This window comes from Caloenas nicobarica, chromosome 3 (assembly GCF_036013445.1).
Source record: "Caloenas nicobarica isolate bCalNic1 chromosome 3, bCalNic1.hap1, whole genome shotgun sequence".
NCBI classification, from domain to species: Eukaryota; Metazoa; Chordata; class Aves; order Columbiformes; family Columbidae; genus Caloenas; species Caloenas nicobarica.
In genome coordinates this window covers 89,059,876-89,086,892 of record NC_088247.1, presented here as the reverse complement: position 1 = coordinate 89,086,892, position 27,017 = coordinate 89,059,876, and the positions used below count along the sequence as shown (strand labels likewise).

Here is a 27,017-nt window from a genome sequence, read left to right as displayed (position 1 = left end):
ATGCTCCAAAAGCCCTTTTTCATACATGAAAGCAAATCTAAAGCAGATATTGATCTTGCATTATCATCTTTCTAGGAGAATTCTACTTCAAGCAAGGTACTGCTTATCAAACAATTAATTTTAATATTCCAGCAATAAGATTTTTTTCTTTTATGTTCCAGTCTGAAGACAAGAATAAATCCAGTAATAGAACGTCAATGTTAATTTAAGAGGAGATGAAAAATGACTTAATAACACTGCAGCAGGATAACGTTCTACAATAGGTCATGGAGGCATAAAATTTTCAACAAATTCATTCTTGTACCCCTGTATATTCCTGTTAATAGACTAGGGCACAACTGAAAGTTTGTTAATAGCTTGCTGCACAAACTTATACACCAGAAAAACACTTTTCCAGTCTCAGCTTCACTAATCAGCAGTAAAACTGGGAAGAGAGGCAGGAAGCCTCCTACTTGCTTTCCCCTGAGCAAAGGGCAGAACATGAGTTGCAGTTCACCATAAAATTCAACTCCATATTAAGCCTAAGTTTAATAAATGATACTAAATACTACCATAGAAAGGTTTTAGCATAGAAAGTTGTACCTGGAGAGCCAGAACAGCACAGGCCAAAAAAGCCATGATAGTAATTTCCTCCTTAGTTTCACTCAACCATACTCCAACTGGAAGGTGCAGTACAGCCAAAACTCAGGGAATCTTCCTTTCATTAATCCAGGTATGCAGGACTCAGTGTTTTGCAAAGGTGCCCACGTCCTTACTACAATACAGCCTTTTGCTGTATACAACATAAGGTACAATATAAAAGGGAAGAAGGTATTTCTAATATAAGCCAGAAAAAAAGAAGGTCAAGGTTTTGGAAGTAAATGCCACTGTAACTTCCCACCACCCCAATCCCAAGTCTTCCAGGGAATGGGGAACCAAAGAGGGCAGAAGATGACCCAGACACCTGCCAAGCTGTGTGCTGAAGGGCTTCTACTGGGGGTCTACCAGCTGAAGCACATGGAATTCCTGTTGTCTAAGCAAAAGGGAAGGTTGAGTAGAACCCAGCAAACATCTCAACCCTTGCAGTTAGATCCTTACACAAGTTCTACCGCTACTCAGCCTCCAACTTGGTGAAGAATGCAGAAAAGAACACGGAATTTCTTCACCTGCTCAATAACACCATCTCACACCAGCTTATGCTACTCTTCAATTTCCAGGTCCTGAATTGCTTAGAATTTCACCAGGAAAGGCGAAATGGAATCAATTGGTTCTAACCTGGCAGTTCTAGAAAGAATTGTCAGATTTTAAACTTAGTAAATGCTACTCTAATCACGTTTCACATTTCAAAATGTTTTATAAATTGGTGATCGGAGTTTAAAGAAGGATTCTCAGTCACTGTTCACATTAAAACATATCAACTTGAAATAAAAGATGGTTTTACATGAAGTTTAGCACTTGTGTTAACTAAAAAGCCTAAAGGATATCACTAGCTTGTTCGTCTATCCACAGTTTAGGAATACACCTCAATGAAAAATGGAATTTCATAAAATTTACAAATACATGAATTTAAGATTGATTACTTGCTTAAATAAGAAGTTACCTCAAATGCTTTGGATTATTTAAGACCTGCTTTGTATTTATTTAGAGGAACTACTTCTGTAAATGTAAATGACTGCTTTGGACTGTCACATCCTGCAATGATATTCCTTCCCAACATCCCTGTTTACACATTACAGCAAAGAGGCCAGGAGGCTAACTGTCATTCTTACTGTTTCACAATTTTATGTTAATCATTAAAATAACTAAAATAGACCAAAATTTGTAAAATAGTTTCTCTGCCCTTCCAGAAGAGGTTACTCTAACAAGAGGTAGCTTAGTATTTCCGTACAAGTGCTCAGCCAGTGACCTCTATAGCTTCATACCTCATCTGCTCCTCTGGAGCATCTAGCAGGTAAAATTTAGTTGATTCACAAGAACACAGGTGGCTTTTAGCACATCACTAAGTTCTTTCAATTTCTAAAGGATTATTTTGATTAGGAATGTAATAGATTAACATAAAGTTCTAAAAAGTGAAGTAATTTCATAATGGGAAATATTTAACATATGATTTGGAGTAAAAAGTCACTTTAGAGCGTTTACATAAAATATAGAGCACATACCTAGAGAGAATCACAGAATGTTAGGCATTGGAAGGGACCTCGAAAGATCATCTAGTCCAATCCCCCTGCCAGAGCAGAAACACCCAGATGAGGTTACACAGGAATGTGTCCAGGCAGGTTTTGAATGTCTCCAGAGAAGAACATATATACTTATAAAAATACAGAGTGTGTATGTGCATATGTATTTCCTTATATAAACACAGACCAGCATTTTAGCTTATTTTCTCACTAAATACGTAGACACAACAATATGGTCCAGTTTAAGAGATCTTTATTCCTAACTGTCATGGCATAACACCATAGGGAAAAGAAATTGGTAAAGAACTTCAGTATTTTTCTACGCGCTGAAGAAGAATATTTAAAAACCTATGCAGACAAGATCATTGAATCTGGCATTACTCAAGCACAGCCTAAGGTGCAAGACTTCTGCTTGATAACATAAGCCTTGAAATGCCATCTTCACACACATTTATATGGGTAAACATATTAAAAATCTGTTTCAGATTTTGAAACCTCTAGAACGGTTTCAAAGTTTTCTTACCCTTACAAAACCCATTAAATGGATTCTGATCAGTATAGTAGAATGCAGAAAGGCTTACATACTGTTCTTGTTCTTCAGAGAAATCATCTTCAATTTGAGTTTATATAAATCATGTGTCATGACACAAATAAGATTATCTGTTTGGTTTTTTTAAAAGCAGCTAGACTCTCATTTGAATATCTTGGTAAGCCAAACTATAGAACAAGCTGCCATCATAGTATACAAGGTTTAGTACTTTATTTTCTGAAATCTCCTAAAAGGAGATACACTCTCAAGTCCTACTGACAACATCTTCAGAAGTCAAAAGTGAGCCATAAGTTTTCCTTCCCTGTAGGTTAAGGCACAATTTAATTACTCAGGCTCAGGTGTGTGTATGGAAAGTGTCACAACTGACTATTCATTCTCACTCTACAGGGAGTTACTTATTCTAGCTTGCTGTGTGGAAGAGAAAATGGTTTCAAGTTAAAACCAAACCAATGACTTCTGCTCTCTTGTAAATGGACATTCTGTGCTTTGCTACAGTACCTACAGAAAAGGCCCCAATAAATATCTTAAAATTCCTTTCACCATTTACTAGGACATGGTCAGCAGAACACAGAGCTGCTCACAATGTCAGATGTTTATGCAGTACTAACTCACCGTAAATATCTTATAAATCAAGAGCAAAATACCTTTCATTCTGTCAAAAAGAACTCAAGTGGGAACAAATACATGAAATCTGACCTTTACATCAAAAAAGCTCTTTTGGTTACCACTAAGAAAAACAGGTTCTGTTACAAAAGCTTCCAGCACTCTGCATTTCTAAACGTGTTTGATGAATATTCCTATATATTTTCCCCCAACTGAGGCACACCAATACCATTTCAAAGAAAGGAAAAGAAAAAAAAAAAGGGACCAAAATGCTCTGGAGACCTGCTGCTGTCCACAGCTACCAGATATATTGATTTCGAGAATATTGCAAAACATCTTGATTTTGGATTCTTTTTTTCAGTTCAGTTGCCCATAGTTTTGAGAGTCCAATTTTAAAAAAAATGTTACTCATAATGGAATCCATCCAGTTACCTCTGACCAGCAGTAGTCATGTATGAGCTACGATTTTCATGTTATCAAAACAAGTGACTACTATGTCTATCTTAACTTACACCCTTGAAAGTTTCCAGTTACAAATTAATTTTAACTCTCTTAAAATAAGAATTATAGACACTAACAGAAATCATGCAGAATAAAGACTAATAAAGTATTTCTAAACATTAACTCACCTTTGTCAATGGGGTAGATGTCAACATCCATTATACGCTTCTGTATTTCTAGAATTATTTATATGTATCTAGGATTATTTCTATCTATATCTATTCTCTCTAGGTAATAGTAAACCTCATTAAAAACAAACAAAACCAAAACAAACCAACCAGCCAAACGAATTCCACACACCACGGAGCCAGTGTTGCCAAAATCTAGCTTTTAAATTGCTGCTCAAAGCTCTTGAACAGACAGCAGTTCTGCTGAGGACTTGAAATGATGCACAGACTTTGCTGAGGCACAGAAAACATCACAGTGAAAAAGTGCACGCACCTACACTGGGATCAGCTTGCTATTTCTTCATATATTGCAGGGTAGAACTTGTCAACAGAGGAGAATGAAAGCTTGTCTATTAAGAGCAGTAATACTATACTAAACATCACTAAAACACAATGGTAGACACCACAATATATTTCATTTTCAACATAGAAATGAGCCAGACTCCAGTATTTACCTCCACAGACACCATCTAAAGTAGTGGAGGCTTTTTTCCTACTCCGAATCAAAGAAAGAAAAACAAAACAAAACACAGAAGGCAAAAACCCACAATCTTTGGTTAAGAGAGCAAAGCCTGTACCTTAATACCATTACCAATAAAGAAATGTGTCTTTTATTATTGATTTATTTCACTGCAAACAACTTTCACCTCAGATAAAGAGAATTACTGGAAGAAAGTGAATACCAAGTCCGCTTTGAGCAATCCTAAAGTATTTAAGATGCACAAGTTTTCTTTTGACCATTTATAATGCTTACAACCCAAGACATCTGTTTGCTGTTCCTAACTTGCCCTCCACTTCTACAGGACCTTTCCTACAAAGCTGGGTAGAAATGCTCCAATCCCAAACTATAAAAGCTCCTGTTCTTTAGGAACCGAGATCAAATAAAATGCTACTCGTTTTCTTGAACTGCTAATGTATATAAATGTACCAAAATACAAAACAAAGTTTAGAAAGATCCAAGGTTTCCTCCTTATACACCAAGTTCATTAACCTTGTTTGTCATTACATTTATGTGTTCAGTTATTCAAGTAAGAAACAGCTATGCTGTGGGTAACAGCAGCAGTTAAAAATATACAAACCAGAGTCCCCCTCCAAATGCGTCCTTTGAGAAGTCTTAATGCAAGGGAGTGAGAAAAATCTCACGTTATGCTCTGAAGACCATTACTAGTACTACTCTGCTCTTTTCTTGTTGCAGCAAAGAAAGAGCAATCCCAGAAGGTGGACTGAGTCTACAGAAGATCACCGCTAGGCTCCTCGTTCAGCTTCTGCACTTCTGATCACAAGTGAGACAGAGCATTTGGGTCCAACTTGGGACCCAGTTGAAGCCCAACAGCTCAGAATCAACACACTCAGAATCAACACTCAACCACTGACTCGTGGTTTCCAAATGCTTTGGCCCAGTAACAGTCACAGTTCTGCAAAACTGAATTTATTTGTTTTTATACCAGAAGGACGGGGGCAGCATTACAAGATGGCAAAAGCCACCACTAAGCCTGAAAAGTCAAGCAGTCTGAAATCAGCAAGTATCTGAACTAATCATTTTTGAACACTTGTGATCTGACCTACTTAATTTTAAATTATTTTCATAATGAATGCAAACAATCATAGTCCTCTCTTTTAGAGGACCCTTAACTTGCTTACTGGATAGAATGAAAGAAGTTCAAAACATGCCATCAGAATTTTATAGAAAGCAAAGCTCCTTTCTGCTAGGCTCGACTTCTTTTTAACCCCCAGAAAAATGGTGAAGAGAAATCAGAGAGAAATAAATTCTACCCCATGTCTGTAAGTTCCTCTTACTCATATCTATTTTCAGGATGTTCAAATGGGTATTCTTGGGGCCCCACTAGCAGAAGTATCCAATATCCATGCAGTTCCATGAAGGTATGGAGATCGGTACTTTCAATATTTAAAGCATCATAAAATCAGACGCTTTGAGGGAGGGAGGCTACAGTCCCAATGCTTCTCAAAGTTGGTATCCAATATCAACGGAGGTTTGACATTTGTGCTTTAGATTCTTATCTATGTATAGTGAACATTAATATCACCACCTCAACTCACAGAAATGTCAAGATGGTAAATTACTTATTTTCTTGAAGCACTGGGGGACTAATTAGATTTCTATAGAAATGCTATAAAGAAAATAATTATTCTCTATTCAGGTCAATGTGTAAATGCTGTAGTAAGAAGTTACGGGGCATGACAGAATGTCTTACATTGCTTCCTATTCAGTACAATGAATGGGAGTACAATTCCGTGGAAACAACCCTATGGTGTTGCAACTAAAAATGTGTACCTTATTTCATACTTAATACTGAGGGAGGTTATTCATTAGGAATACTAGCACCCATGGTGCATGCAGAATCCCCAGTGTCTTCACATCTGGACAGGGTATCTGTTTAAAGGAGTCATTTTCAGCAAACACAGCTTACCTAGCTGATATTTAATAACCTATGATTTAAACCAGGAGATTAGGCCAGTAATCTTATGCTTTCTTGTACTCCTTGATCCTTTTAGCGTAATTAAAAGACAGTTATAATGCATACACACAGATTGGATTAATTATTATGGCACCATAAGCTGTCCTGCCATTTCCTAAATCTTCAGTGACAGATTCAGCCAGTCTATACTTTCTGCAAGGGAAAGGAACAAAATCTTACACATTCAATTACTAGAGAAGCAGTTATTTTGGATATCTTTTCAAGAAAGGCCTTATCCATAGCCCTGCAGGCTTAGAGATCTCCAGCATAAGACCCCCCTCCAATCCCCACTCTGCCCCATTATGGAGATTAATCTCAAAATAAAGGTTAAAGCCAGATTCCTGCTAAAAACTATTTTAGCTTACTAATATTCTCCTTGACTAAAAATTGATATTTTGATGTGATCACAAGAAAAAAAAATTATCTAAAGGGGGATTCGGCCCCCAAGTTTGCAAATTAGTCCAACAGTTTAAATGTTAATTTTTAAAAATTCCTCATTTAACATAAAATAACAACTTCAATACCTCTGAAAAATATAGTCATTATACTTTTCACTTTCCATCTAATTAATACTACATGTAAACTCATTCATAGACAATTTTTTTTGTTTGTTTTAAAACAAGCAAATTTTTGTTGTATTGACTAAATCTACACAAGTGGTTTGCCCTCTGGAGAGTAACTTTGTGAGAACATACAATATTTGTAATAGATATATGAAGACTGGTATGAATAAGGAATGACTAGACTGTTTGCAGGGTCCACAAGAAACAGTGTTAAAAGGTTTAAAAGAAACGTTATGCATTAATTGCAATAGTGCAATGTGATTGTGTTCAGATTAAGAAGCGAAACAGACCAAACTAAAGTATCGAGAAGCTTAAGAAAAGAACTGCAACTGTAGAATGTCCACATATGGGAAAGAAAAGAACTGAAATCCCAGAATTTTCCCTAAGACTTATGAGGGTTAAGACTAAATGAAGTGTCCTGGTTTCAGCTGGGATAGAGTTAATTTTCTTCCTAGTAGCTGGTATAGTGCTGTATTTTGAATTCAAGAGTAAGAATAAGATTCCTCACGGCATCCATTCCTCAAGGGTACAAAAGGCAGGTCCAAAACCACCTTGTTGTCATAGTGAGGGCTCAACAGCCAGAACTCCTTTTTCTCTGTGTCACACACAGGTGATGTTGGCCAGCGTGCTTGGACATGCATCTTGGGTCTTGTGAGTGTATGGGTGTGAAAGCATAAATAGACAAAATCAACTTAATTACAAATTTTGTGAAATAAAATTGCCTTCCTCCTCCATAAGATGTGACACTAATTTGTTACACTAATTTCCTGCACTATCACTAACATTATGTTAGAGTTGGGGGTGGAACATGGTGGTGGTGGGGTGTGAATCTACATTGCATACAACCAAAGGATCAAGCTCCTATCCCAAAACTTTGAGCAATTTAGTCAGCCTGAGGGCCTTGACTGACTTTGAAGGGGGCAAATTTCCATTTTAATCTAATATGTGCTAATGGCATGCTTATTTCAAGCTGATTTGGAAGAGGAAAATACAGATATTGTTCCGCAAAATGACCTTTTGTTTCCCAAGATAGGGCTCTAATTTTTTTATCAGCTCCTTAGATGACCACTATTACTGTACTGAACATCATATATATTAATATTTTATCTTCACGAGCATTCCAGTGAAGCAGGGAAATATCATCTGTCAGTAACTGATGAGGAACAGAAGTAGAAAACAAAAAAGGCAACTTGTCTAGTATCCCAAAGAAATGCTCATTGACTGTGAAAAGGAAATAGAGTTCCAAGTTCCTGGCTACCTGTCTAGCTGCTAGATCACATTCCTTTCATATAAAATTGACAACTGAAAAGTCATCAATTACATTTTCTCTATTATCTAGATCATGTTTGTCCTGTACACCTGCTTACCAGTCACCTTAGCAAACAGCCGTGCTTCCCTCACACCTAGCTGCTGAGCTAAAAGGTTTTCACAAGGGAGGTTTTCCTTGGTCTTGCCTTGCTTGTGTAGGCAAGGACTGCTGAAATGTTGTCTGAGTCAATCCCCATGACTGTTCACCTAAATTCCTTCTCAGTGTCCTTAGCTGAAGGTTTTTGGTGGACAGTAACTTCTTCCCTTTGAAGATAAACAAGCACATAGAACGTGCAATTTAGAGTGAAACGGGAGGAAAGGAAATGTTGGGGCTGGAATGCTAGAAAGAATTGCACAGTAGAGTTAACTTCCAAAATCGTCGTTGTGTCTTGGTTGGATTCACCAGGAAGTTTATTTAGTGTAGACACCAGTAAAATGCTGGATAATTTCTGCAATAATCATAAGATATTGATGGTTATAGAGGTAACCTTTCCCAGCTACCTCAAAATGGCAAAATAACAATGAGCCCTTCCTCATGGTCACCTAGCACATCACCTTAGTACTCTTACATTAAATAGAAGAGTCGCTTCTAGATTCCTTCTCTTGTAAAATACATTTTGAAACTAGCTCTTTTACCACCTGGCCCTCTGTCTGCCCTACCTCAGCCTCTCCAATAGCAGTACAAGGGGAAAGAAAAAGGTTAGCTGCTAGTCCTGTACAATTTTAATGTGGCATTAGAAATAACACTCCTAGAAAACATGCAGTCAACTCAACAGCTATCCTTGCGCATTCCTAAATAATCCATATGCAGTACTGTGTAACACGTCTCCAACGACAAACTAAATTTTATTTGCAAGATGACACATGAATCTGCACCATACTTTTCAAAGGAATGAGTTGAATGTTTCTAAAATGTGCTCACTGATACTGACCTCTCTTCTCAAAGAGTTAAATATCCTCTTTAATTCCCCAAACGCTGCTGGTCCCACACAGAGGTGCCATGTTTTATTTAAAACATGCTCTCTCTTAGTAACCACTTGTTCTAATTGGCAAGGCAAGGCTGGGGCCCCAAAGCACACAGCTCGTTACATTCAGTTTGGATTACAAAAACACGATGAAACAAACTGCATCGAAATGTACAAATTAACAGCTCAGGAGTGCACGACACGGACATGGAATTAGATTGTAATATGGAACAAACTCCACAGGGAGGCTAAGGAAAAAAAAAAAAAATCACTAGTGTCTCTATAAACTCTAGAAGGTTTCCAAATGAGCAAATACACAAAACAGGGCACAGGTTTTTCTATAAATCAAGCAAATTGCTAAATGGGAAAAAAAGAAAAATATTCCCTCTGCTATCTTATGCATGCATTTATAGGAGAGTGGAGTTACAATAAAGTTTAATGTATTAAACCTGTGTGGATTGCACATTCTAAATAGGTAACTCTGCTTTCGTGCTGGCAATGTGCAAACATCATGGCAATTAAGTCATATTTCTAAACATTTTTTTTACATCATCAGAGAACCTATACACAGGAAACTACATTACAGCTGGTGTTTCAACAAGTCATTCAAAAAGGTTACAAGTTAGAAGGTGAACAAGATACTAACAAACCAGAAAGAAACTGGCTTTACCATAAAGAAGAAAACATACTAGAAAGCAGAGTGGTGAAAAACTAAAAATAATGCAAGTCTGAGACAGAAAGGGCTGAGCTCTCCGCTTGTCAATAATCTGTACAATGGGACTTGGCAATCCTCTGAGATAAGAAAAAGAAAACACATAGAAAATATCAGTGATGCCTTGTCAAGAGAGAGGAAAAAAAAAAATTAAGACTACTTGGCAGTCTTTTCAGGTAGCCAGTACTGAGATTAAGTCATATTTTCATTTGAACATAATTTACATTTCTAACAAATGAGCCCCAGATTCTTGACTGTGAATTTAGCAAGATGCAATTCAATGAAACAGTCACTAATGTCCTACAGGGTAGTTTGCTGATAGGATTGATTAACTGTAAAGTGTTGAAGTTCTTAATTAAAAGGCATTCAATTTTCCTAGACTGTGTTGGTGAAAAGACACTTTCAAATGTGACTGGAAAAAGCCCTAACTTAAGTTAGTAGTAGCCAGGAAGAAGAAAAAAAGAAAAAAACCTGTCCTACCTCAATACACAACATTTGAGTGCCAGCTGTTAAAGAAATTTTTCTTCTTCCATGAACAATTGTACAGAAATAGAAATACTTCACAGGTCTGTCCTCCATCAGTGCTTGCCCCTTCCCGCTTTTTTATAAGGGGGAAGATGAAGGAGGAAGAAAGAGGAGAAATAACTGAACAAATCAAACAGCAGCCATTGCTGCGCACACACCAGCTTCCCACAGCCGGGTCCCCAGACAAAGGAAGGTTGTGTCTTCCATACAGCATCTTTAATGCCTTTCTAGGTAACACACAGCAAAATCGTATCACTATTGCCACAAAGCAACAGAGGAGCTGTGTACGCCACAACTTCCATGTCACCATAGCACAGACAGAAAAAAAGCGGACCTCTCAAGTAACATTATACTAACTTCACTCAAAATGGCAAGCCTAGAAATCTTCAGGTATCCTTCTCTCTCACACTTCCAGTTCTCCTGTACATATTAAGCACGAAGAACACGTACTATAAATATGCTGGGTAATTTGGTTGATGGTACTATTTTTGAGTGAAGTAAAACAATTAATCCTAAACTTAGGTAATACAACTATACTTGAATAAACTCATTTTCTGTTATATTGTGTTTCCCCTCCACAACTTTAAGACAGGTTAGGGAAAAAGGCGTAAACTGAAAACATATAAATCCTTTCCCAATCCTTCCACAAAATATTGCCCTACTCTAGCAATCCAAACAGAGCTATTACTCAGATCTTTACATTTTTTAAAGCAGCAGAATAATGCATACCAACAAAGTAAAAAATCTTTGGGGTCAGCAGTGCAAATCAAGCTTATACATAAGTGAAGCCCAAGTAAAGTCATTTAACCATTTCTTTTTTCCTTAATTCCATCTAATGGTGATTGTCTTTCTCAAGCTTAGCACACACCTCACCTTTTCAAGCTTACTAATTATGCTAAGACATCTTTTCCCTAACAGCCTTCCCCTTTTAAAAATTCTTTGGGCATAGAGTAAAAGAATTAAATGCATGCCAAACAATATCTCTGTTTATATCTGGAATGTTATCGTTCTTTCTTAGTAGTGCTCTAGAAATTAGAACTATCTTTGTTGCCACTGTAACCAGCTACACAATCTCCCAAAGATTTATTTAGTTTCCAGCCTGAATGTGTAATAAAAGCTGAAGGTGAAACCTGACTACTCTCAAGTGCCAGCCAGTGAGTGCCGTTTTTTGTAGCGAGCAGTCCATGTACTTCAAAATACAAAGACAGACATGAATACAGCAACAAATTCCGGCCTAATGAAGCAACAAATTGATGCACCAGCTTCCATTAGGAGCCAACAAAGGGAATACCACACTGAAAAGGAAACATTTTGTGTACAGTTAAAGAAAACTAGTACTAGGTGCTGTTTTCATCTTCTGAAAGTGCTTGCTACTTTTCCAACAAAGTACTAAGACACGTAGATTCACATCAGGAATTACAAGGATAGGGAAAAGCAACAAGCATAACAGATTTTTAATCATTCATTTAGGAATGAAAATGTTAGGAAAAAGGGCTGAACAAAGCATAATTTCTCATTTATTGTAGAACATAATACTGTAAAGATAACAAAATCTGAACTGGCAACATGCAAGGCGCACCTGTTGCAAAGGCTTCCAGTAAGGAAGAAGAAAGCTTAACTGAGGATCAAGTTAGCAGTTGATTAACAGCAAAATCTATTTGGGCAGGAACACTGACTTGCCAGCTCATGCTTACAGTAGGCGTTATTATTGCCAGACAAGGCAGCTTTCTAAACAGCTCCCATGATTTACAAAGACTGAAAGAAGAGGAAATTGTGTTATTCAAGTGACTTTGAGTCACATAAGACCGCCAATTTTGTAAGCTCCAAAAACTGTGTGATTTAGGTACGACAAAATAACAGTCTGCTCAACAAAGCAGAAGGGTTAAGATGCACAAAACAACGAAATAACTCTACACTTGGGCATCTCAGTGAGTTCAGGAGATAGAAAGAATAGTGAATAATTTGATACTTCCAGGATCAGATGATATATAGAAGATATTAATATCTATTCCACTTCCCTCCCCCCCCTTATTAGATCTTGCAGATTCAGGAGAATAAAAGATACCACTGAAGTTATAAAATTTCACAATCTGGCACAAAGCCAAATATACGTATTGACAATACTTATGTGGTTCCAGCAACACTGATTTCCTGCTTGATAGATTGAGATTAAAAATCTGTAATTTTTACTCATCAAGATAGCCCTACGTAAAAAAATGCGTTTGATTTCAAACTAAAAATAAAACTCAACTAAGACTCAAGGCCCTTAAAACTCAGAGAATTCTTGGGTTATACAGTTGAAGTATTTTCTCAAATTCAGCGATGCTGATCGAGTGCTTCACAGAACAGGAACATAAACATCCCAGAGCTGGAATAAGAAAAGAGATGGACACCCACCTCTAGAAGTTTCAATTACACCTCCAGACAGAAAGGCTATGAAATTTATTCACAAATCCATGAATACTGTAATCATCATTTCACCTTCTTCCAGTTTTCTAAGTGCATCTCTCTACCAAACCACCCAGTGCTGCACTTACCTTCAGTTTCACATACTACTAAACACGCTGAAATCCACTTCCTGCACCCCTCTTTCCAATGCTGATTGCACCATAACAGAAATCAAACCTTCTAGACTCACAATCAAATGGATTGAAGGCAGACTGCATTTCTGGGGGGTGATTGAAGTAGAGAATCTAGGTTTACGGTTTTCTGTATTTAAATATTTGTTCTTACTCTGTAATAGTTTGTTCTGTGACTGTTCCCAGAGGTTACAATTAAAATTGAGTTCTTGAGGTACCAGGTGTTGTTTTCATGAACAGTTGTAAGATTCTTGCTTGAAAGAGCCTACTTTGTAAAAGTGGCTTTTCAAAAGTAGTCAAATAATGCCCCTACATGAAGCTGATATTAAAACTTCCATAAATTTAAAGGGAGCAAAGACAGAGTAATAAAGAGCACTTTTGAAAAATTTCACTCATCACTGTCCTGTATTTTAATCATTCAGATTTCGCAGTTTACCATATTGAAAGAAGAGAGGTTGCAGTGTTAGCAAAAGATGTGGTGTCACTAAGGGAGATACTCTGGCCATACACTGTGGATTTTTTCACTTACTAGCCTATATTCTCACTAAAAAAACCCCTTACACTTTATTGCATTTGTATTCTGGATGTGCAAGAAGTCTGAAGCAGCTATGCCTTAACCATCTGAAAAGCAAATTTATTTGAAGCAATTTAATGTGTAGGATTACACTTGTACAATATCTGGAGACTCTGAGGCATTGATAGCATGTGGTCAGCACTGAATTGGAGACAGAATGTTGTAAAGTACTTTGCCGAAGTACAATTAACTTGAAATAGTTTCAAAGAGGCTCTTGAACATTTCAGAGCCTGCTGCTTCTACAGGGCCTAAATAACACCAATCAGGTATTCCTTCTTGGAACAGGCAGCTGGGGTGAAGAGGTAGCAAAGAGGACTGAAGAGGATGGCTAACTTCAAGTTCCTCTCCAGTATTTATCAACCTTTATGTGCAAGCCAAGAACTCGTCTGTTGCAAATGAATGGCAGACTTGTGGTTGTACCGAAGAGCTCAGTGAACCTCCTAGGTCAACACTTCAGGTTCTTCTAGACAAAGGGTTGCACATAGCTGTGCAGTAGCCAGTTCACTCTTGCCACAGAGGACTGAACAACCTAATCTCTATAATAATCTGTGAAAAGTATTCCCAGGTTCACTAAAAAAAAAAAAAAAAAAAAAAAAAGAGAGCACAAAGATAGCCAAAACAAGGGGGACCACGCTTCTACATAAATCTTGTTGCTTTTGCTGTTTGTTTAATCTGAGGACAAATGGGAGTGAAAATTCAGTGAATTTTTCTTGATAATTAGTTTAGAAATCAAAAGTATTTGGTCAAACAGGAAGGCAAACTGACAGCCCCCAACCATTGCCCTTTGCTCTACTTCTGTGCTAATTAACCACAGACATCAAACTATGACCATGAATGGGAAGGAGAGGAAGGGCAAAAACAAAGAGGAACTCATGATCATGTATTTACAAATTTGTACATTGTTCAGAAGGTTTGAAAAACCAGTAAAGATAGCCAAGTTCCATGTAATAATTCATATTGCAATGTAAACCCAAAGTTTTCATCTCTTGCTGACTTGTTGCCCTTGTCTCCTGATTTATACAAAAAGATAATGCTTACAGAAATGAAAGGGGCTTTGCAGCTCTGTGTGCCTGAAATGACTTTAAAAACCAGAGAGACTGGATTCCCTCTGGAAAAAAAAAACAAAAAAACAAAAAAACAAAAAACATTTAACAAAATTACTAACCTTTTTCGTTGTGTGGATTTCTTTTTTCTAAAATAAAAGAGAAAGGAAATGACAGTCAAGAAAAATAATAATTCCCAATTTTCCTTTGCATATAAATCTGCTTCAATATATTTGAATGAGTAACTTGCCACATTAAAAGAGAAATGAGAGGAACTTTTTTCACATTGTATCTTTGGAGTGCCTGGAATCATGAAAAACATCTTTCAACACCTTACTTGTCTAAAATCTTCCTCTCTGTGGTGGTTAAATTTACTGAAACAAGAGCATACATTTTTTTATTTCAATACTGTGGCTTGAAACCCAATATAAAAATAAGCTAAAAATATTTTAGTAACAACAACAAAAAAGGGACAACTTATGTGGGACTGATAACCTTGAGAGTTTTTGAGTTACTACTCAAATATGACTGCTTATTTCAATGCTACTTGTTGAAGGAATCATAGTTTGAAATCTAAAAAGATAAAGTAAATTTGCCTTTTTCTACAATACTTGGGTTTGTTCCAACTAGCAGTAACTTTAAGTTACTCGAACTCTTCAAGTCTTATTTCACTAAAATAAACAGGCTGTAAAGAAAGTCTTGAAAATTTCAAAAGACAAGCTTTCCACCTCAAACCTCCCAAAAATCACACAAATGTATTTTTACAACAGAAAAATTAACTTGATCAGAGGCAATGGCTTTTCAGGAGAATTAAAGAACAGAAACTAAGAATTTTCCTTCTTGTTAAAAACAAAAAAAAAAAAAAAAAAAGAAAAAACCAAAACTAACAGTAAATTCAAAATAAAAGATGCTTTGCTTAATACCTAGACTGCTGGCTGTGAAGTCTGGGTACTATTTTAAACCCAGAATATCAGGGATGGGCCATTTTGATATCTCAGAATCAGAAAATCCACATTTCTGAGATACGCAAACAGAAGCTGTTTACAGTGCTAATATGAACATAACAGTTCTACCCAGTCAAATCAAAGACCTGCTAGCTTGTTTCTGACAGTGATCAGTAGGGAAAGAATACAAAAAAAGACTTGCACTTTCTTCAACATACTGTTTCCATTGCTTTGGAAAACAGCTAGAGAAATACATGCATCGTTTTGCTGAACAGCCTTTGACAATCTTTATTTCCCCTCTGTTTGTTTAAAGAAGTGATGCTGAACCTAAGATCTGAAATCTACAAGTCCAAATTTATTTTTTGTAAAAAAACTCAGAAAAAAAAAATGCACTTTTTTTGTACATTTTGCCTAAATTTTTCAAGATTCTGTTATTTTTGTAATGGAAACCAATGACCTTAAAAAAAATTCTGTAAGCTCAACATTAAGGTAATGTTTTGTAGACAAGCCCACAACTGAAAGTTTAAATAAAAAATCTGAACTTTTTAACATCATATCTGTTCCTCCAAGAGAGATAAAGAATTGTGAACTATGACAGAAATTATATTACAACTAAAAATAAGTTTACAATATTAGTAATATCCAATAAAATTCAGAAAGGCAAAGCTAGAAAACTCTAACAGAAAAAGGTCAATAGCAATTCCTAACATTTTACACAGCAGAAATGACTTTACAATAAGAAAATAATATGTAGCAATTAAAATTAGCCTACTGAGGAGCTACTGATGACTTCATGTGGAAGGGCTGCAAGTTAAAAAGAAATGGAGCAAGAGGCTTCCCATACCAACTTTTCATTTTTTATCCATACCGTACTTCAGAGGTTATTACAAAATAAATCCTACGAAATTCCAAATTACAATTCAGAGTTATGCATTTTGAAAGTCACGTCATCCATGTAGGAGCTATGCTGACAGTAGACTTCTGTAGTTCAAGGGTGTTCCAGAATTCCATAAACTTCAAGAACAAGGTTTGATCAGTACACTTACAAAAGAGGTTCTTGATTAGCAAATAAATGAAGCACAAAAGGGAGGAAAATCTGATTTTATATACACATTGAAGGATAAAACCCATGCACAAATCCTGAAGGAGATGCCAACAATGTGGTTTCAATAATCTAACGAAAAACACAAAACCTTTTACTGCACTTACCAGCAAAGCATTTGGAACAGAGATTCATAGTCTTGCTGGACCTGGGGCAAAAATAAAAAAAAATACAGCTAAAAAATTCATTATAATTCTAATCAATAAAGGGAAGTTTTTTGGGGAATGAATCAAGCATACAGAGAAGGTAAGAACTTAAATGGCTAGGAATCAAAGATAAGTGGCTAGAAGTGGCTGAACTAGGAACATGGACAAGGGGAAGAGACTTCATTTGGCAATATCTTTCCAATTTGAAGAGCTTCCAAAACAGGACTTCCACACATTCACCTCATATTTGAAAATAAGCCTCCTTTACCGTCCAATGTATATGTTATATACTTGTCATTTGGATCTTTCTATTGCAATCTGATAATAATGATAGGCAGGAAGAGTCAATACATTCCACTTGAATATTAGACTCTCCTTGGCAACAGCTTTGCAGCCCTGACAAATCCTGAATACAGTACAGCAACAGAGAGATTAAAGTATTGCACTTATAAGGACACAGACAGATGTGCTCTTGGAAGTCTAGCTGGAATGGCTTAAGAAGTTATTACCTCAGGCTGTTCATTACTACCCTCAGCTGCATCCAGCAGTAATTTAAAATAACCTGGCTGACTTTGCACTGACACGGACCGGAATGGTTCACATGATCCATTAGCGTGGCTCAACTTTGAGGGCAGTAACCTTCAGCTGAGAGAAAAACAGCTGGAGAATGACAGCAATATCTTAAGCCTCCCAGATGTCTCCAAAGTGTTTGTACAATTATGCCACAATTGTTCACCCTCATAAAGAGAGTCAGTAGGCCAAAAAAAAAAAAAAAAAAAGTATAGACCTCTTTTCTAACATCACAACATCTCTTTTACAAAGTGAGCTGGAGGATATTCTCAAAAGCTCTCCTCATGTTGAAATGTCTTTAGGCAAGAGCAACCCAGTTTCTGTGTCCACTGCCCAATATTTGATTTGTTCAGCATTCCTGAATCAGCTCTGCCATTCTGTATAAGCATTAACACCATCCTGAGCAGGTCTGAAAGCACAAATTGATAGGTATGGTTGTACCAAAACTGTCCCTGCCCTCAAGACTGTTTTGACTCCTCAGGGCAGCCTCTAGCTGGAACATACAATTTAGCCAAATCAATTACATCTTTATCTTTAGAAATATGCATATACGAAAACAACTGCAACTACCAAACCAGTTGTTTTCTATTTCCAGCCAAACATGGATAGACTTTTGAGATGAGATCTGCATCTTATAATATACAAGTTATAAAAATCAAAATTGCTTATTATCTCGAGACAGAAATTTTGTCAATTTTTTCAAAGCAATTATATGACAAATGAACACATCTATCAGAATGATAGAATTCTCCCTCCCCCATATTTGCAAATGGATATTTTGAATGTATGTTACTTTGTTACTACAAAGTAAATCCAGACTTGGTCAATCATATCTTAGTATTAGTCACATCAAAACATTACAGATGCTTTTCAATTCATGCACATTTGAAAGCTGGTTTACATCAGGCTCAAGAATTCTACAAGATCACAGTTCACTGCAGATATGAGACATAAGCATTTGCCAGCTATTGCAAGAGCCACAGACACATGAAAGCTAGTTTTAAATGCAAACAGTATGTGCACAGGCGAAAAGTTAATTCCCAGGAACAGAAAAGCAGAACCGCATTTGTAGCCTACAAATACATCATCAAATTGGTATATACCAAAAGATTCAATATCTATGTTGGCAGTCGGCACAGATTATCTACCTTCAGAAGAACTGCAATTAAAACCAGCATGGTGAGTCAACACCTACAGCATTAGTGTGCTGCAGTTCAGTACTCACTGCTTATGGGTTAGACCTTCTGGAGCAGCTCAAATGCCAGGCAGGAGCTTCTCTGCAAAGCCATTAAACCCCAGGGACAGCAAAGAAAAAGAAAGGTAGAGTTCAGATGGTTCATACCGATGACATTGGAATGGGCAATGACAAATGTTTTCAGTGGTATCATCAACCATCTCAGCTGTTAAATATCAATCTAAAGCCCCATGTAATATTTACTTATCAGCACACTGACAAACACACACACACAGACACAACACACAGCTATGTGAAAAAAAGAAAAAACGCTGCCATTTACTCTTAACACACCTCCCCCTCACCACTGAAAGGACAGTGCTATTGGACAAGTGACCTTGTGAGCTAAATAACTTCAGTTTGCTGTTAGTTTCAAGGATCACTTTCTGATCCTTTTGTATACTTTTTTAAGGCATCCAAGTCAGTCTAAGGTTGCTAAATAAGAAGAGAATCTAAACTTTGACCGGAATTTTTCTGTGTTTTAGTTTCTTTTATACAGTCACTTATGTCACTACAGATCCATCAACATTAAACTAGATCTAAGAAAACGGCATTTTTCACCAGAGACAGGGTAACAGTGTTGATCAACCATCACCCCCTTTTTGAAAGTGTAATATTTAATTAAAGCAAAAGCTTTACTAAGAAAATGCATTAAGCAGTTTATGTACATCAAACTTACTAGTTATTTATTATCTGAGAGTCATGTCAATGTCTGTCATGGAAAATGCATGTTTAATAGCTCCTTGTTACACTGCAAATACCCCCTTTTATTTCTAGGGTTTCCTCTTTACAGCAGGCAAAGGCTCTCTCACTAGACTCCTAAAAATGAGCAAACCTACTTATTGCTGTTTTCTCTATATAGTAAATCTTGTTAACCACATCACTATTTTGCATTAAATACTTCCCTCTGACTCCAGCATTCACCAGAAACTCATACTGCCAGCCAGAAACAACAAAATATAGAATTTCTTTGCTCCTGATAGCCTTTTCAAATGTATTATACATCTGTAATATCTCCTATTTCTTGAGGCAATTTTATTTGAAATACTCAAAGCTCTAAAGCATCAAACAGTCCTGGTCATGACGCAGCCTCCTTTCCTTCCACTTCATAGGAAGGAGATGGCCACAGCGACCAACTCTACCTAGAGCAGGTGGCTTTTACGGAAAGTAACACATTCAGATTTCTAGGAACATAACAGTAAACTCATGAGAGTAAAAGTGAATAAGGCACAGTAAAACAAAAATTCAAAGACAGTCCTGGCAATGAGAATTGCATGTTTTACACTGCAAGGTTTTAGGCTGACACTCAACACTTCTATACCCTTCTGCTGCAGTAGGTCAGGGATATTCGACATGCTTGTGAATCAGTTATCAAATCACCATGGTTTTTAACCAAACATATTAAGGTAATTCCCAGATTTCCCTTCATAGAAGCCAGCTTCATGCTTAACAGCACTAATCCAGAATTACTACACTATACATTTTCTGTGTACAATATCCCTAGAAAGCCAGTTTTATACTGGTAATTTACAGTCTCCACTTCTACATAATTTAAGCTGGTATTCAGTAAGACATTCATATTTATGGATAAATCAAATCACATGGAATGGTATTATCTCTGAGGCAGAATATAAAGTTAAACCCCACTTGAAGGTACTTCCATCTGTCAAAAAGAAATCATTTAACTAAAGGGTGACAGAAAATTATTATGTAGATTGGAAACCACAAGGTGAAGCAAGCTCAGAAGGTCAAGTGGCAGAGCAAGTTAAAGGCAGAAGATACTTCAAGCCAGCTGGAAAACCCCAGAGGCTACAGAATGATTGCAGGCAACAATTCCCCAGGACTTGGTCTGAAAAAAGTCTAAGTATTAAACGTGCTTCCACTGCCAAAGGAAAAAAACCACTCCCTTAACAACACAGCCATGAAAGTGGTAACAATGACACAGGGACTTTGAAAGAAGAAAAAATTTACAGAAATGTGAAATCCTGGAAGGTATATATATACTTCAAGCAACAAACAAACCACATGTACATATAAAATAAAACCACATTTGAGGCTATTCAAACCTTCATCCCTTATTTGCACTGTTGTGCCTACATATCTCCGTAGCAAAAGAAACTATTTGAGCCTTCAGACAGTGGCACATGCAGACCACTGTAGAGTCTTAACTTCAGTGAGATCAACATCTGCATCTCTGGTTAAAGATAAATAATATAAAGTGAGAGCCAGGGAGAGGCACTAAGTATCAAAAATAACATATGTTAAATCCTGTGTATTGATATGTAGCTAATTAATAAAACTAAAGAACTAAGAATATTTTTCAGCCCCTCTGCTTGCTTTCCTAATTCCATTTTCATATGTTACTTCCAGTAAATTCTTGTGAAGGTGTGGCCTTACCTACTTCACTAAAAACACTGACAGTTATTTACTCAAATTTATGCCGTATTATACTAATTATTCCTTTTCTTTCTTGCCATCTGGCAGTATACCATCGCGAGGTACCATTCAAATCAATGCCTTCACTGGAAGTTTGGTTTTCCTTCCTCCTCTCCTAGTTGATCAGAATAGCCAGAATCTAAAGATGACAAATCTCAATCTGAATGTTCAAGAACAAATTACATGTGGAAATTTTACATCGTTGAAGAGCATTTAGAAGAATTATACAGAAATTTGCCTGATCTCAGCCTTTCCAATGAAAATAATTTTCTGTCAAGCAATGTATATAGGCACATCTAATAAACACCAAAGGTTTTGTAACAAAAGCCTACATTTTCCAGCAGATTGTCAGGCACTTCCTAGCTTCCTCATCCCCATCTTTAAGAGGAAAGAAAAAAAAAAAAGAAAAAAAATCAGAAATGCTAAAAACTAATACTAGCTTGAATCCATGTAATTGCCAAAGGGCAAATGCTCAGCTTTGTCTATATTAGGTCTCCTACACTTTCTAAGATAAAAGTGAACAAGCATTATTAATGCAAATGCCTATCAATAGCAAGAATCATGCAGCTGCACCAGAATAAAAATAAATAATGATTCTAGCATAGGTGTAGAGTTTCAATGCTTGAACAACACCACCAGAATAATAGCCTTTTTGGAAAACAATTTTTGTTTGGTTGTCTTTTGAGGGTAGAAGAATAAGGAATTTGGAGGAAAAAATAATGCTTTCATATAGCATGCATGCATTTGCTATTTAAAGTTATTTAAGCCACAGATGCTAATTAAGTGTGATTGTAAAATCCCAGATACTGCATTTTTATTGGGAATGAGGTTTTCGAGCATTTCTAGTAATGATTCTTAATGATTCCAAAGTTCCTATGACTTGGTAGTAAGAAAACATTTCTGCTTCAGTGGCACTATAATTGCATTGGTGATTAAATGCATCATGCTAAATGCTTCTTGGTTTCCTTCCAGTATAGCAATTAGAGTGGGATCACAGTGTCACTACAGTACAAATGTATTTTAGCCTCTGAATGATGCCTGTCCAATATTGTCAGGGGCTGTATGTTTGAGAAACGTTAACATAATATGAATTGTGTCATTAATTAGTTAAAACTACAAAGAAGCCTCCACCCTATACATTCAGTACATACTGTTTCATGTATTTGGCAACTCAGGACAACTACACGCATGTTAAATCAATGCATTTATACTACTGTAGTTAATGGCCTGTCACCATTTCCATTATAAAGCAATTTTCAAAGGTTTATAACTCTGCTGAAGAATTCACTCTGAGCTGAATCCTGGCACACAGCAAAAGCAAAACCATAGCCCACATATGTTTACTTTTATCCAACCAGACTAGAAGGATTATTTATCATTAAAAGAAAATTGATCCAGTTCTGCACTTCCCTTACACTTTTCATCATTCGCTTTGAGCATATAACGCTTCACCTTGTACAGGAAGGAGGTTAATTAGATTGTCTTAATAAGACCCTCAATCCTCCTTTGAAAGTTCTGTATATCCCATACACTGGCTTCTAAAGAAAGCTATTTTACGTTTTAAGTCAGAAGTCACCTCATTGATTTCACAGATGCTGCATATTGGATACTTATAGTTTCTCCTTAATTTATGACCTTGCTAGTGGGATACAGGCAAGGTTTTTTGGACAGTTTAAACAATTATTCATATTTTTAGACTGATGTAGCTGGGTTTTTCTTCAAGAATGATGTATGCCAAATTCTTTTCAATAAACAAGCAGAAATGGAGCATGTCAAATGCAGGTGGACCTACAGAGAACTTGGCAACCAGAAACATTCACATACAGTCAGAAACAGATTTTTAAGTGAAATAAAATCTGAAATTAAATATCCCACAAACGTAGTCAATGTCCTCTACTTCATCAGCTGTTCTAAACCCATATGCTCAGTGATAAGAATTCTAGTTCAATCAGAAAAGTGTTATCAATAAGATTTTATTATTATCACTACTACTACAAGGTTTTTTGCTTGGAAAATGAGCATCCCGCTTTTAAACCCCTCATTTTCACCGTAAACAATTTAAGTGTTGCTTATCATTGCAAGATTTGCTGAAAATTATGCTTCAGTTAGTGAGTCACACGTTCGTGAGGACCTCATCATTCTGACCTCAATTTGAAATGAAATGGAGGGTAAACTTTATGCATAGCGCGGTGTACTAGTGCAATGCCCTCCTGGCAGCTTTCCACACTCAAAAGATATGCTGATGCATCCAAATGAAGTAGTTGTACCCTGATTTATTATTTTTTCAATAGCTACACTGAAGCATTCTTTTAACACTCTATGGCTGAAGCACTTTTTGGTTTTTAAATATACAAAGACAGTGAAGTACTTTTTTGACAATAAGGCCAGAGAAGAGCACAAATAAACATGAGGGGAAAATGAGGAAAACACACAGTAACAAAGTAGCTCCTTACTCTTACAAAACATATCACGGCCTCTGACACAAAAGCACTGATAGAGTTTCAATGTAAAGCCTTTTCTAACAATTCATAAAATAAACTGCAAAGAATCCAATGCATTTAAACTTGGTAAGACAGGTTGTAAGAACTTAGATCAGATTCAGTTAGGCTTTCAGCTGAGCTCACAGAGTTGCTGCCCTCCAGTCAAAGATAAATGCTTCATATTCCCATAACTACGTCTCTACGCTTTCTTAAAAAAAAAAAATCTCAGCAGCAAAATCCTTCACCAAACATTCCTCTGGAAGTCCTCACAATCTTTTTCACAAAGATGTGTAGCCTGCTGTTTAAAGGACAGTAAAAAGGTTAAAATACTAAGTATTAACAGAGTCTAAGAGGCCTTTAATAGAAAAGTAGGAATAAAATTTGAAAGTTCCAATCTACCCACCTTCCACCAATTCCTCAAGGAGATTCTCCCCCTCTACTCCACTCTCCTGAGACCCCACCTGGAGTTCTGCATTCAGTTCTGGGGTCCCCAGCATAAGGAGGACACAGGCCTGTTGCAACGAGCCCAGAGGAGGCCACGAAGATGGTCAGAGGGCTGGAGCACCTCTCCCATGAAGACAGGCTGAGAGAGTTGGGGTTGTTTGGCCTGGAGAAGAGAAGGCTCCGGAGAGACCTTATAGCAGCTTTCCAGTGCCTAAAGGAGACCTACAAGAAAGCTGGAGAGGGACTTTTTACAAGGGAGTAGTGATAAAACATAGGGTAATGGCTTTAAACTGAAAGAGGGTAGATTTAGATTAGATATAAGGAAGAAATTCCTCACCATGAGGGTGGTGAGACACTGGAACAGGCTGCCCGGAGAAGCTGTGCATTCCCCACCCCTGGAAGTGTTCAAGACCAGGCTGGATGGGGCTTTGAGCAACCTGGTCTAGTGGAAGGTGTCCCTGCCCATGGCAGGGTGGGTGGAACTAGATGAACTTTAAGATCCCTTCCAACCCAAACCATTCTGTGATCCTATGATAATTATTTATGTGCATTGCAGGTAATAACTAACATTGCCCTATGACAACACAATCATCATCTTAGATGTACAATATGAAATTGTATCAACTTTATCATTTTTTTGAGATCAGACACTCCAATGCTCTGCTGATAAGCAGCATTTTAAGCCTATTCCATTTATGTTACTCCTTTTACCACAGGGTCACCAATATATACTAAATAGCAGAACACTCTTAGAAAAAAGAACCTGGAAGAAACCTCAAGGAAGTCTCCATTTTGCCCCTGACTTAAAGGCACGGCTAGTTACACATCAAACCTGCCCAGGAAACCTATTCCAATACTTCCTGACCTGAACAACTAGATGTAGCTTAGAAAATAGGAAAACTTTAAATTCTTGTGCAATTTAAGCCCAGTTTGTCTCTTCTCTAAGCAAAAGCACAGAGAAGCATTTTTCTTTTTTTAATGAAAGTAATTTTTCTCTGGCAAAAAAATACTTTAAAAATGCCTGGCATGGCCTGGAATGGTTAGAACTTTTTAATCACACACAGACACACACAAAGTCTTGCAAAGTATCTCAGATATCTTGTCTGTTGTATGTACGTTAAATAACATTTACAAGGACAACTTGTGTAAACCGGTTAAAAAATACTGCTGCGTAGCATTAAAAAACAAACAAAAAAACCACACCACACTAACAAAGTCTGGTTTAAGTACTGTGTTCTCACAAAAGCTAGCAGAATATCAAAATTAGATCTCTAGAATGAAGTAGTTTATATTTTTAATGTCTAACAAGTCAAACATTACACAAGGAAAAAGTTTAAAGTGTTGACCACCCCCAACTATGGAAAGAGAAAGCACTTAAAGGTGCACTATATGCAAAAGATGTGACAGGAGGAGTCAGAACCCCAAGAATTATATTGAGTATTCATTTCTATGAGTTAAAGCACAGAAAGCTAGGTTCAGAAATAAGGGAGCCAAAATGAAGAAGGAGTGTCCCTTGGACAAAGGAAGAAACCATCACAGTTGCAAGACTGGTGAGGAGCTTCGTCCTGTTCAGTAACACGCAGGTTGTCCAGCAGGATACTTTGCTTGTCTAGACCTCCCCAAGGCACCCCTAAAAGCAGCAACAGAACAGCGTACTTTCGTAAATGAGTGACAATCTCAGTTTTTACAGTTCTTCGCAATCCTTGCTTATTGAACCCACCTGGAATTGTAGCATTGTTGTGCTTCTTGAAAAGCAGTTGAAGAATTTTGACAAGATGCCTGCAATCCTATCTTATTCCACTGTTCATAAACTCACGTCTAAAAGAAGCCACCAGCATCTAAGTTAGCAGGTATTTTTTCTTCTCCTCATTTAAAGCAAGCTTCGGTAAAGTCTTCAAAAGGTTAGCTGAAGCCTCACTATGGAAAAATGCACTTGCTTCCATCCCAACCTGTCTTGTACCCAGTTGTACAGTCAGGAAGAGATAAGGCTCTTACCTCGGTCAGTGCTGCCTCTACACCTGACTACACACAGTCATTTTCAGTTCCCAGGTGGGAAATTGTAGCCATGTCTCATGATCCTGTTCTACAGAATATGAGTACTTGAGCTGTTCCTTCAGGAATTTGACGTTAATCGTATCAAGGATATGTCTACACTAGGAGCAACCTGCCAGTTAACTAAACAAAATATCCCTAAAAGCAGATCCTCTTATGCTGGTAGAAAGCATTTCAGCTCAGCTGCTACAAACAAAACAAAACAAACAAACAAACAAACCAAACAAAAAAAAAGAAAAAAAGAAAAAAAAGAAAGAAAAAAACAACCAACCAACCAAACAGAAAAAGTCACTTTTAGAAGTGAAATAAACCATGGCTAACTCATCATCATCAGTGCAAAACACACCAAGTTCCTTTCTGGCAGAACTCTGTCAGTTGTTTTTCAGTGATCCAGTACTATCCTGCTGGTAGCACAAGTAGTTTGAATGCTTATTTAAGTCACCCAGAAATTTAGGTCAACATCTTAATAGCTCTCAGGCAGAAGTCTGAAAGAGATTTTGCATCTCTCAAGTAATGAGCAGAGACTCTCAGCCTCAAAAAACATCCCGCAGTAAAGAAACAGAATGCCACTCGCTTGCTATACTGCAGCAATGTTATAAAGTAATATTTACAGTAATATGTTACACAAATGTTGGCCCAAAAGAACACTTTGGATATTTAAACTTGAGATCTCATGTGTAGCTTCTGGTTTTCCTGCCACAAAGGCAGAGTTCAGCATAATTCCAAGGAACATAGCATTTCTAACCCACATAAAACTGCTTATAAACAATTCCCTCAAGATGTTTGGGTTAAACATTCAACTTCTGAAGCATTTGGAAAAACCTAAATAAATCAGGTAAAATTTACAAAGAGTTCAAGGAACAAACCAATAAAAACATAAATGTTT

At 36.9% G+C, this 27,017-nt stretch overlaps 1 protein-coding gene across 2 annotated transcripts in view; it reads right to left on the bottom strand.

Moving 5' to 3' along the window:
* ZFAND3 (zinc finger AN1-type containing 3) overlaps nucleotides 1-27,017 on the bottom strand; it is a 140,930-nt gene that overhangs the window by 90,157 nt on the left and 23,756 nt on the right. Inside the window, exons 2-4 of one of the 2 annotated variants that reach the window (XM_065631300.1) lie at nucleotides 18,711-18,762; nucleotides 16,877-16,917; nucleotides 14,846-14,872 (exon numbers count right to left, since the gene is read on the bottom strand). In XM_065631300.1, coding sequence (XP_065487372.1) covers nucleotides 14,846-14,872; nucleotides 16,877-16,904 — 55 coding nt within the window. In that variant the 5' untranslated portion in view covers nucleotides 16,905-16,917; nucleotides 18,711-18,762. The remainder of the gene's footprint in view (nucleotides 1-14,845; nucleotides 14,873-16,876; nucleotides 16,918-18,710; nucleotides 18,763-27,017) is intronic. The other variant, XM_065631299.1, reaches the window with a different exon arrangement.